This window comes from Numida meleagris, chromosome 4 (assembly GCF_002078875.1).
Source record: "Numida meleagris isolate 19003 breed g44 Domestic line chromosome 4, NumMel1.0, whole genome shotgun sequence".
Lineage (NCBI taxonomy): Eukaryota > Metazoa > Chordata > Aves > Galliformes > Numididae > Numida > Numida meleagris.
In genome coordinates, this window is record NC_034412.1 from 40,018,862 (window position 1) to 40,030,941 (window position 12,080).

The 12,080-nt window shown below is 46.2% G+C and overlaps 2 protein-coding genes across 3 annotated transcripts in view; one reads left to right on the forward strand and one right to left on the reverse strand.

Annotated features, from left to right (window-relative positions):
• The window catches only part of MRPL1 (mitochondrial ribosomal protein L1), a gene marked incomplete at its 5' end in the record, with an annotated part of 19,164 nt that extends 18,868 nt beyond the window's left edge, over positions 1-296 (reverse strand). The window contains one exon of the mRNA XM_021395048.1: positions 104-296. Within this exon, the coding sequence (XP_021250723.1) occupies positions 104-296 (193 nt within the window). The remainder of the gene's footprint in view (positions 1-103) is intronic.
• CNOT6L (CCR4-NOT transcription complex subunit 6 like) overlaps positions 1,595-12,080 on the forward strand; it is a 33,659-nt gene continuing 23,173 nt past the window's right edge. Inside the window, exon 1 of one of the 2 annotated variants that reach the window (XM_021395046.1) lies at positions 1,595-2,096. The gene's annotated coding sequence lies outside the window, so the exon portion shown is untranslated. Of the gene's footprint in view, positions 2,097-5,377; positions 5,934-12,080 lie in introns of those variants that run through there. The other variant, XM_021395047.1, reaches the window with a different exon arrangement.

Sequence of the window (12,080 nt, forward strand, 5' to 3'; positions counted from 1 at the left end):
GGATGCGGGGCGGCGGGGGTACTGCGTGTCTGCCCCAGCCCAGGGCCCGCGCGCGGCCGTGCTGGTTCCCCGGGCCCACCGCCGGGGCAGGCCGGCTGCTCACCTGGGCGCCTGGCGGCGGGGAGCACTGCTTCCCCGGAGGGGGATTCACCTGCCGCAGCCCTGTGCTCGGGTGCTGGCAGGGGAGAGGACGGGCACAAACGTCCGAGTTTGTGCCAGCAGTCCGGGGACTTGCTTCGTAAACTTCTCGGTGGAATATGGCGGAGTGTGTCCCGCCGTGTGGCCACCCTGCCGTGTTATGTCCGATCGCCCGAAACTCGGCCACGTTCTTTCTGACCTCCTGAGACCTCGGGACAAGCAGCTTCGTCCGCCCGCTGCCGAAACTTAGAGGAGACTGAGTGTCCGCTTTTGGGAGCCACAAGTTTTGTTGATTGGCCACCACTGGGACAGGAGGCCTGTGGCTAAACGCGGTCCGTGGGGTGGGCATTTTGCCCCTACTGTGCCGAGCACAGCTCCGTGCCCCCCACCCTGAGCCAACCTGAAGGGGAGCACCTCGCCTTGAGTCTCTCCTGGCATGTGTAGGCATGGCTGATAATGAAAGTGACGATAACGCAGCTATTTTTAGCGTCTGCCATTCCTTTGGGATGTTTTTGCCCTGGTGCAAGTTTTTTAACAAGGAAATACAAAGTGTGTTGTATCAAATAAGAGCGTCATCCCTGTGACGAAAGCCCAGGAATTCCTAGAAGCAGCAGCCACATTTGGAGGGCTTTGTCAGGTCTGGAGCATGGCCTTTGCCAACACAGCACTGCCAGCGTTTTCATTCCTGTATCTCTCTCCCAAAACACGATGTGATGGTGAACCTTGCACTGAGAGTGCCATCTATCCACACCACAGCCCGCTGGGCCTGGCCATACACTGGCGGCACTTCAGACTGACAGAGGCGGCTCTAGGTGCACAGGTTCCTGCGTGGCCCCTTCCGTTTCCACTGTGCCACGCTGCAGGCTGGTGTGTGCCTTATCGAAGCTCTCTAAACTGAGGGCTGTGGGACTGCAAATACTCGCCTCAAGCTCTCTGTGCCTTGCTGAGGGTAGTGTAACGTTACTACTTGGTTGTGTCATTTTGCTCTGGAGTAGATGAGTGGTGTGTGCTGGTGACATCATGCTGCTCCGTCCCTTGCAATGTCTGTGCATCACCGTGTGTGTGGCCCACAGTGCTGTGTTGATTCATCCGAACATAACTTAAGTTCCAGTATCTACTCAGGCATGAAATCTCCTTGCCCACTGTCTTCAGAGATGATTGGGGATGATAGAAGGCCCGTGACCGCCAGGTCTGGCTGAGCGATGGGAATTCTGCAGCACTGTGCTGCCTGCTAAGCAAACCCCATTACACACTTTCAGTTTTGTTCTCTTCTCTCTATGGAAAGCGAGGAGTTCTAGCACTATGAGTGCTGAAGTACAACAGAACGGAAATTATTCTGTTTTGCCTTTTCTTCCTGCAAGGGCTCTTGCTTTCTAATTTAGTCGGTGAATTTGATTGAAGTATAAAGTAGGATATAAGTGGATGATAGGTACTGCCACATCCCCAGGCTGAGGTTAGGTTTCCTTTCCCCTAAGAAATGGAGATGCTGACATGCCCATGAAAAAGGAGTGGGAACACCCATTGTCAGACTGCTGGAAAAAGTTTGTTTGACAGCAGTATGAAAAACGCGAAACTTTGCAGATTCGTTTTGATCCACTGAGCTTCACACCGGGCCTATATGGCAAACTTCTGCTGGCACAGCTCTGTCTGCGAGCGCTGTGACGAGGTGTGACCCGTGACTGACATAGCTGTGCCAGCAGAAGTCCCTGCTGTAGATGTAGTTATCTGCAGAAGTGCACTTTTACTGATAGGGCTTGTTTTCGTTTTAAAGGGTGTTTTTCCCTGTAGGAGCGGTGGTGTCATTGCCAGCAAAGCACACCACCTCTAGGGCAGGAGGAGTTGGTGTGTCTGGCTCAGAGGGGACACCACCAGCCTGTGCTCTGTGTGGGCAGCTCTCCTCTCCCCGCCCCAGGTGTCTGGAGCACTGGAACATCTTCAGTGGGAATTGTCTTGCTGATGTAAGTGGTGTTATGACTGCTGCTTGTTTTCTTTCCTTGCAAGGATCTTTGTAAAGCTTCATTTGGGGTGATAAGCTTTTTTTTTTAATTATTGTTTGGATTCTGGTTGTTTTTCCTCACTGGTCTTGCTTTTATAAAAAGCAGTGCAGGTTTTGCTCTGAGCCTGCCAAGCACAGCAATATTCAGCTCTCACACCAGTCCTACAGAAATCAGCCAGAACATGATCCCAACGCATCTGTGGACTGTGGAGGTAAAACAAAAGGGAGCCATTGGAGGAAATGTAATTAATTTGCTCACTGGGGTGAGTCTTTACTTAATTTAAACCTAAAGCATTGCAAAGAAAATCTTACCTTGAGGTAGATCTCAGCAGCTGCTGTCTTCCTTGTTCAGAGACAGTGTGCAGAAATGGGGAGGGGCTTTTTCTTTTTTAATCTTTCTGAGAATATTTTGCATCAATAACATGCATAACTCTTGAGCAAATTTCCTGTAACTGCACAGAACTAGTGCTTAGATCAGCCTTTCAGAGACATGCTGAAGTTTGGAAGGGGGGATACCTACAAATAAATGGTTTGCTTTCTGGTAAGAGATTTGTGAATTCAGGTGGCCTGTGAGGCACTGGGTGTCATCTGCTCTGCAGGGCACCAGGAGCCAGCACCATGTTGGACGCACTGTTAGAGAGCATAAGACAGCACTCGAGAAGACTTAAAAAAATAAGTTAAATACCTCTTGTGCATACCTTCTGAATCTAATTCAGGAGGATTTGCTGTGGATTTGCTACTTAAAGTGTTAAATACTAAGCCTCTGCTAATATTTTTTTTAATTCAGTGTTTCTTTTGACAGTGGCCTATAACAAGCTTGCGTACTTGTTACCCGCTTCCTTCAGTCTAACAGAATATTTCTTCTGCCTTAAGCAGATTTGCTAGAGCTGTGAAAACATCGATGGCTCTTGAACGCGCAGCCATGCTCCTCTGCGCATTTGTCTGCGTCCCACCAGCAGCACAGGCCAGGGAAGCGAGCTGCCTGGGTGCTCCTGCCTGTACCCATTTGCCTTCTTGTCAGGTCTTCCGTCATTCCAGCCGATTGCGTAGAAATTGCGAGTAAGCCTAAGAGCTGCGCGTTCTCCCCCATTTATCAGGTTGTAAATTAACTTGGGTGTCAAAATGTGCAGGCTATTTCGAGAGGCAGCTGCCTCAGCCGAGCTGACTGCGCCGTGTTGGTGCCAGAAGGGGAAGTCCTGCTTTACTCCCAGCTCTGACACGTGTCGGACCCTGTGCTGAACTGGTTTCACTTGCTCACCTGGTGGCAAACAGATAAACAGCACGGGAGGCAGAGGCTGCTGGGTGCTGTTAGACCATCACGAGATACCGTGTAACTTCACCTATTGGGCAAGCCTCTGGCTTTCATGATTCGTCTGCACAGCTTCTGCATCTCATCTATAGTAATAAAAGCAGAGAGTGTTTTAGGACGTTTCTGTATCTGATGACAGTATTTCTGAATATTTAAAAGACTCATGCATCTCAGGTCTGTGTCAGTAAACTTCACAAGTGTACCTCCCACTTCCCGCTTAAAATGAACAAACAGCTCAGAAGGGACAAAGCCAACTCTTGAGTATCCTGCAGGAGACGGCAGAAAGACTTTGTATGCAGGGGTTTCACTGTGTCCATTTGTGCCTCTTTCAGCAGTGCCTTGGAGTAGACCTCGAGGTGCACAGTAGGCTGTAGGCTTGTAGCAGAACGCACAGCCTGGTTTTGTTAGAAGCATAGCAAACTCACAGAAGTGCAGTGTGATGGCACCATACTGGATGTGACCTGGTTCCCGTTATTTGGGAGATAACTTATCCTCCAGGTCTGCACTGAAAACAACAACAACAAAAACCCACCTGAAATTATTCTTAAGAAAAAACCAAATGCGCTGGAGGAGAATCTCATCTGAGAAGTTAATCTGGAGTCCTGTTAAGCAGAACTTTTTCAGCCACTTGCACATCTCCAGCAGAGGATCAAGAAGTGATTAAATGGTGTTCAGACACTACCAGGAAGCTTTCCCTCCAGGTTTCAGAAGACAGTCATTTAAAATATGCTTAAAGCTAGGCAGAAATGCCTTGCATGATGTTCTACAAGAAACAATTTTTTAGCGCCTTCCCTTAATAGATGTAATTGGCATAGGCGAAAATTCCACAAGATTAAGAAAGAGCAGCTACAAACAATTTTAGATACCACTTGTGCAGTCAGCGAATGCAGATTTTGAAGTTAAACAAGATCAGCACCCAAGGCTGAGCAGCAGAACCCCATTTAGCCATTGCCTGTCATGCAAACAACTAATTTAACCAAAGCTTGTAACCTGCATGTGTACACAGGGAGCAGATAAGGTTGTGTGTTCTCTCTTACTTTGGCATTTCCTGATGTAAATCATTAATGGCATTGTATGATTGCACGGCATTGTAGCTGTTTATGCTTAGCATTTAGCTAAAGGGTTTTACTGTCTTTCTGCTTGCCTGTAAGGGAGCTTTACGCATAATATTTTCTCTGGGAAAGGTATATAAAATGAGCTTAAAAGGGCTGTAGGACTCTCTCAGCAGATTTCCTGGGAAATGAGGTCTGTGGTGTACTTGTATGTCTTAAATAAAGTTAACACTGTGTACATTGTCTACAGGCAGATTTCACAGATTTACAGCACTGCAGTGCAGTCACGTTGACAAAGGTGTTCAGACAGCCATAGACTAGGAGAGGAATGAAGTACTTTTTCCTTTTTTTGTCAAAGTAAACACATTGGGGAACGTGAAATGCTGCCACTTGGAACACAGTGCTGTGAGTAGGGCTGGGGGAGGGAGGAGGAGGAGGAGGGGTTTTTGCTCGTTGCTTCACTGCTGAAAGCTGGATGAGGCTGTCTTATGACATTGATGGTTAAAAGTGGCAGTATCAAAAATAGTCAGCTTGGGCTCAAAACAGCAGCAGGCTGGCTTCGATTCAGGTAGGTCCATGGGAACTCTCATACAGCTTTACTTTTTCCATCAAATTATCTGTCTTGCCTACAGCCATCAGCAGTGCTTGTTCTGGAGGGGAAAGTTGCTGGTGGCAAGCGAGGCTGATGCCAGTCCCATAGAGGAAGCATCCCCTTTCTGAATCCATGCAGTGATGGCACTTCAGATGGGATTTCAGTCTTCTGTTTTTTGTTTTTTTTTTTTACCCATTTTTAGCTTGGGGGTTGGTAAATCTTAGACTGTTTTCAGACCCAAACCATCCAGTCCTGCAGAGCACCCTGCAGTCATCCCTGCTGATGAACAGGTAGACTAAGGTGAAGCAGGGTTGTTTATTACCCTGCCTGAAGAGTAGAGGAAAACCCATTGTGCCCGCAGCTAGGAGCAGCAGGAATTTTTGCAGCCAAGAAGCCAGAGGCAGCACTCCTCCACAGAGCCCCATGCATTCATCCTCCCTGACATTCACACCCACACAGGGTCTCCAGAGGCCAGTGTGGGCAGTGGGAACACTGCCTGTGGGCCCTTCGTCCTGGCCCCTAGGTCTTCCATGGTCATGACTGCGAGTCACAATGTGTCCCGTTCCAGCTTGCGGCCATTTGCGTTGGTGGTTTCCTCAGGAAGCAAGGCAGAGAGGGAGCTGTCTTCTGTTTGGCAATAAACGTGCCGCATCTCACAAACAGAAGGGATGCGTAGCTTTCACCTTTCCGATCACAGAACAGAAAAGGGAGCTTTATCCCTGCATTAAGAAGGACATTGTGTATTGGTTTTAAGACAGTTTAACAACTCTAGGGACCTGCCTTACTGACAGATCATTCTGAAAGGGAGGTTTTTATGGATGGCTAAGGGAAGTTTTCTGAAAGCTGGTAAGTATGCCTTTTGGTTGCATTTGAAACCCAGAACACGTTCGGAGCAGTAGTGCCAAGTGACCCCCTCTTCTTTTATTCTTTTGGCTTTTCTCTGGTGTCAAGATTTATCCAGTATAATTTTTTCAGCTCAGCAGATTTTACAAGTGTGAAGAGAATTACAAAAACATCCACTTTTGGTCAAGCTGTTAATAATAGTCAGGATTTGTAGACTGTGCTTGAGTTTGCTGTTTACCCTCTAGGGCAGCTGAACGAATTTATTGGGTGGCTTTTCAGGAATTCTTCCATCTGACTGAACTTCTTTGTGACTTCTAATCAAAAATTAGTTTTGCTTTTTTTCTTCCCAAGAAATCAATCTAAAAGCTTTCTCAAAAGGCTATTGCATTACTTTGAGTTCTTAGAGAAGCACGTTGAGGAATACTTCCTTCTCCAGATTTCTAGTGATTCTTTTCCCACACAATACTCACAGGAAAATTGAGAAAGGGGAAAAGCTTGTATGCTTTGCTCAGTATTATGGTCCTGTGTTCCGTAAACAACAGAGTGGAAAGGTCTTGCAGGTTTTCAGATTCTCAGCAGTGTGCAGCTATTCCTGTATTTAAGAGTTTTCCATGAAAAGACCCAGTTTAAGCATCGTGGAAACACTTCTCTCTTCCACGGAAGCTGGGGAGTTTGCTCGTGGGAGGTGGAGGTGAATGGATATCGGAGATTTGCTTGGCCTGCATACCTTGTGTTACACTTGCATGAAGTCAGTAAGCTTTCTGATGGCTCTGGGATGAGAGGGTCTTCCCCAGAGAAATATCTTTGTCTTTCTTCTCAAGCAGCCTCGACACGTGGGGAATATCTTTTGTCCTTCTCGTTGCTCTGGACTTAGAGAGTTGGAGCAGAATTACAATGCTGGGAGGAAAGCGTCATGCTATCAACCGGTCATCTGCAGGGAGAAACGTGAATAGGAACAGCTACCAGTGCTGTGAAGCTCTGAGTGTTTCCTGGCTTTTAAGAAAGGGTTTGTTCTCTTGCTTCTTGTCAGAGCTTGTATTGGTATGCACCACTCAACTCTTGCACAAATGACACAGGCTGCTTCTAAACAGTTTCCTGCTGATAAAGACAAATGTGAAAGTTAAAACACGTTTTTGCAGGACACAAAGGCAGAGTATTTGTCCAAAAACTGTTCTCTTTAGGCAAGAGAAAACAGTCCTCTTGGCATTTAGTTAGACTAGAGGAACTGACCAGCCCAGGGCAGGAAAAGGCCAACTGGGGCAGTGGTGAAAGTAATTCCAGAGAACTGATGACATGTCCTTACTGGCTTCCTCTATACCTTTAAAAATCAATTTGCATTTATCCTGTTACGTGAATTTACTACTGGCCTTGGAAGTGGGAGAGAGCCTAGCACAGGATGAATTATCCACCCAGAAGAAATTTCCACTTGTGAACGCCTTTCCTCTAATCCCTTTTTGTTTTGGAAAGTTAAGAAAGCAAAAGGAAAACAGGGCTAGGCAACTTTTCACATGCCAGAATACAGTGAAGTGCCAGGGTTCAGACTGTCACATAGCTCTTGGCTTGCATTTTTTCCTTCAGACAAAATAGGTCTTGCCATTGGGAGCACTGAAATCTTCAGGCTTTTTTTTTTTTTTTACCTGTGCAATGACCCTCATCCTTCTCCCTCTTAAACTAGAATGAAAGTTGGTAGAGGAGGGGAGTTTGTCAGATATAGTAGGAATATTTTGAGTAGATGAAAGAAGCCCATATAGTAAGTGTTTGAGACCCACTAACAGTAGGTGTTTGGTTTTTTTTTAATAGTACTAAGATCTACTTGAAATCTCTTGGATTACAAAGCTATATGGCCTTTTTTCAGATCTACGTAGCAAAGCTGGAGTCTGGCTACGGACCCTAGGATATCCATTTCATTCTTTGGTGTATTTTTTGGTATGTGATTTGACTTGAAGACCACACAGTAAACAGTACTGTGATGAATGGCAAGACGTTTTTCTGCCTGTTACAGTAACCCCGAAATGTTGCTGAACTAAGCTCCTCTAGTGCTTAAAAGTGGTACTGGTCAGTTTTAAGTTGATGGCCATTTCTCTCATGGCAGCTGAAGGTATGGATAAAGTAACCCTGGATACATATACTTCAAAGTATTTTCTGCTTACGAAACTATGTGTTTCAAAACCTGGACAATGCTGTAGTATTCCTGAATCTGTACCTGTCTCTTCCATGTACTTTTGATGCTTTAGATGCTGCTTCTGCAAAGAAGTGGTGTGTATGCAGTGCAAAGGCAAGTGATGCTTGGTAGGACCAGTGTCCTAGATCGCGCTTCTTTTCTTTAACTTTTTTTAGAGATCATCATCTTTTTTGCAGGCTTATACAGCACTTAGTATAATGAGTACTTGAGTGCCCTCACATCTCAGTGTGCTGTCACACTGTCAGTGCTATGGCTTGCCCAGTGTCTGATGGCTTGCGTTGCTCCAAATCCACAGTGAAGGACCGCGACCAAAATTCAGCGTGATGAGGAGAGAAGGGGTCATGCAAGGAGGCCTTTCCAAACACAAATTTTAGGCACCTGTTGAATCACCTTCTCATATGCTCACATGTTAACAAGAACAGAAAACTGAGCTGCTTGTAACACTTGAGCAAAAATTGCCAAGGGTATTCCCTGATTAGATAATGCACGTCAGATGAAATCCCTTCAGATGGCAGAACGGAGGAACCGCCCGAGTTTAACTTACCTTTTGGCAAAGGAGCGAGAGGAATTGCTGTTAGCTCTTGGCTGCACCCCTTGCTAGGCAATGTGTACCACAGGGTTCGTTCCCATATGGCCATTTCTCTTTGATAAACCAGGAGTGAGCATCACAGTGGTCATTCTGGGCAATGGAATTAGCTTTACTCTAATTCTGATTCAGAGACCAGCATGCAAAAAGTATTGGGCAGCATCTTCACCCACTGGAGATCCCAGCTCTTGTACGTCTTGTTGCAGTCAGATTTTGTGGATGCTTATAGCAAATTAACCTTCAGATGAGTCAGGTCTAATTTTTTGCTAGATGGGAGTCCCCAGAATTATCTTGGGTTATTTTTGGCATACTTTCTCATTTTCCACCATTCTTGAATGCAGCTAGAAGAGTGTATGTGAACTGTTAACCTTGCTTTTAATACTGAGTTTAGTATTTCGAAATTAAGTATGGTCAAAGTGTGCATAGGAAAGATTTGAATTACTGAAAACAGAAGAAGCCAAACTATTTTTTGATACTTGAATAATTGTGCTTTTTTTTCTGGCTATCAGGCAAGCTTTTTTACTTCTTCAACTAAAAAAAGTAAAGTACATTTATATATACCCTGTAAAGAAACTAGTTTATGCCTAGAAACTGCTTTATTTTTTAAAAAGTCCCTTTTATTTCTCCTTCTCTTTTGGGCATCCTAGTGCAGCATCCCGTGGCCTGGAGAAACTGGACTGCAGTCTGAAAGGGCTACTTTATTGCATCAGTGACTGCAAAACAGTTACCACTATTGATGTACTTTTTTTTTGGTCTTTTATTCTTGTCTGTTTGACTAGTTGAAATCCACCTGTAGCTGAACAGGGCAGGCCTTGTAACTTTAAAGCTGTTTGAAGCATTCTTTTGGTGGCAGATTTCCACGTTGTTAATTATTTCTGCAAAGAACAGATTGTGAGAGATAAGCTGGCTGTTACCTTCCTATCATATTAGGAGAGTAGGTGAAGTGCTGCTGGGCTCTGCTTATTTTGTTAATGCGTTGGCAGCCTACCACATGAAGGTTAAGATAGCATTGTAGCCACGGAAATAATCTCGTTTATTCTTTTCTCCAAGCACAGACTTTCTTTGAAGGATGAAGGGTTGTTGATGATTGGACTTGTGTTTTAAAGAAAGGGATAAATGTTTATTGAGCAGATCACTTCAAAGTTGCTGCAGAGGAGTGTGCCAATTAATAATTCTGGTGTCGTTTTGCTCAAAGGACAGATCGATAGCTGACTTCTCTCCAGGTATTGATCCCAAGGAGTTGAATGAGCCAAGGTGTTGGCTCAGAGCAACCTGAACAAAGTCTTTGTTTCTAAGTGAGTGGCTGAATGAGCCAAGGTAGAGGATTAAGTTTGTCAATAAAACAGCCCCTTCCCAGTGGCTCGAAGGGATGCTAGGAAACTACAGGACGTTAAACTTAGTCAGTGTTCAGTTTTCCCATGTCCTTGATCCTATCAATGTCGCACTGGTAGTAAGAACACCTCGTGTTCTAAGTGCACCACTACTTTTCTTCTGTGCCCGCTGCCCAGAACAGCATTCTGTGTTGGTGTTTGCCATGGATCGGGCTGTCACAGCAGCTGCTTCCTTCCCCGGGCTCCTGATGATTTCAGCCCTTAATCTTTTAAGCCACTCTGTCCTGCATCTCATTAAAAGACCAGCACTCTCCAGGAGATGGGGCAGCACTGCAAATGGGTCACTGCTTTGAGCTGGTGGGGGATACTCGTGTAAATAAACATAGTCTCTCTGGGGGCCTCTGGTGAGATTTATTTACAGGCTGTCTGTTGAAACTGTAACAGACCCTGTCATGCATTTCTGGTAAGCAGAGCTTTGCTTTTGAGGAGATACCTGCTGTGTGTTTGCACGTAAACCGGTGCCTGAGAACTCTGCTTAAAGTTGCAGGTATAAAATGCATCTGCAGACAAAGGCAGGCGTTGCTTATTGTACAGTTGGATGCAGATCCTCAAGCAGTCACGTCCACAAAGAGGGGTAACAGGCTATTTCACACAGGGCAGAAACTGTTCTTTGTGAGTAAGAACTGAGATGTTAACACAGAAATTAAAATAACTACTTGGTGCTGCATAGTACTTCCATGCAGCAAACAGTTCAGCTGTTCTTGTAAAGGGGGCCATAACACAGAGGAAAAGGAAGGCTGGAAACCTGCATTTTCTTGCATTACCTGCGATTTAAGAAAAGCCTGTCTTCTTCATTTAAAGGAGATGAGGGAACAGGGTGTATGTCAGTAGGACAATTAGCATTTCCATCAAGTGCCAGTTGGCTCTGAAATTAATAGAATACAGCTAGCTCCCTCCCTTCCCACTCCTCCATTTGGCTCTTGATGCTTTTTTCAGGGTTTGTTGTGACTTTCCTGTGCTTCTCTTGGCTTTTATGCTTTTTGCTGAAGCAATCACGTGACGCCCTCTGGGATCCCACTGCCACTGACGTTACTGTAGGCTGCAGTGCCCTGGCTACCTCCTGCGTTCTGTGTTCCCTCCAGCGAAAGAATTTCGCTGTGCTCAGACTTGGGCTAGGTATGGAGGCAAGTAACGCTAGGGATGATCAGGGGGTGGGGAGCCTTGCAGGATGCACTTGCTGAACGCCGCTGCACCCAGCTGTACATCTCGTTTGCTTGCTTATAGGGGCCTGGCAGCCCATGGGCAGCAGACCCCCGCAAGCAGAGCCAAGCTCTGATGGGCCTGGCGGGCACACGCAGTTCTGTGCTGGAAGCGAAGCAAGCCATGTTGCTGGGGTGGTGCAGAGCTGCTAATGAGCAAAGCGAGGATTGGCTGTTAAACAGAGCATGTGAAACTTGAATACCCTTCTCTTTCTGAGCCTAATCTAAGAACGACATGGAATAAGAACTGAAGCAAGATTTGGACAAATTCCACTGTATTGTTGCTGTGCCGGTTGCTGACATGGCCTTATCACCATGCTTCGGGGATTGCTAGAGTGTGAGTCCTAAACCCTGGCTGTCTGGCAAAGCTGCCACCACCCAGGTGCGGCCTGCAGCACTTCCCAAGCTGTCAGCCCAAAACAGCAGTTACTCCACCAAGATGCCTCCTGCCCCTGCAAGCTTGTTTCAGTGCTGCTGGGTGTCTGAGAGTTCCTGCTGACTTCAAGAGAGGTAACATTTCTTGGCAGGGGCAGCAAGCATCCACTCCCTTCTGCTTCTCAGCAGCAGGACACCCCCTGACAGGGTACAGCTTGGTGGAACAGCTAGTCATCCCCTCAGCATCAGGATGGAGATCCCACTACTTATTCTTCTGCTTATTTTGCACTCCCCTTACATGGGTAGAAGATTGCGTCAGCTATGAGACAAAGCTTCACTCTGGTCCTTGAAGGAACTCTGCCAGAGGAAGCCTTGGTAGCTGCGAGTAAGGCCAAAGGAAGGCGCTTCTGAATCTTG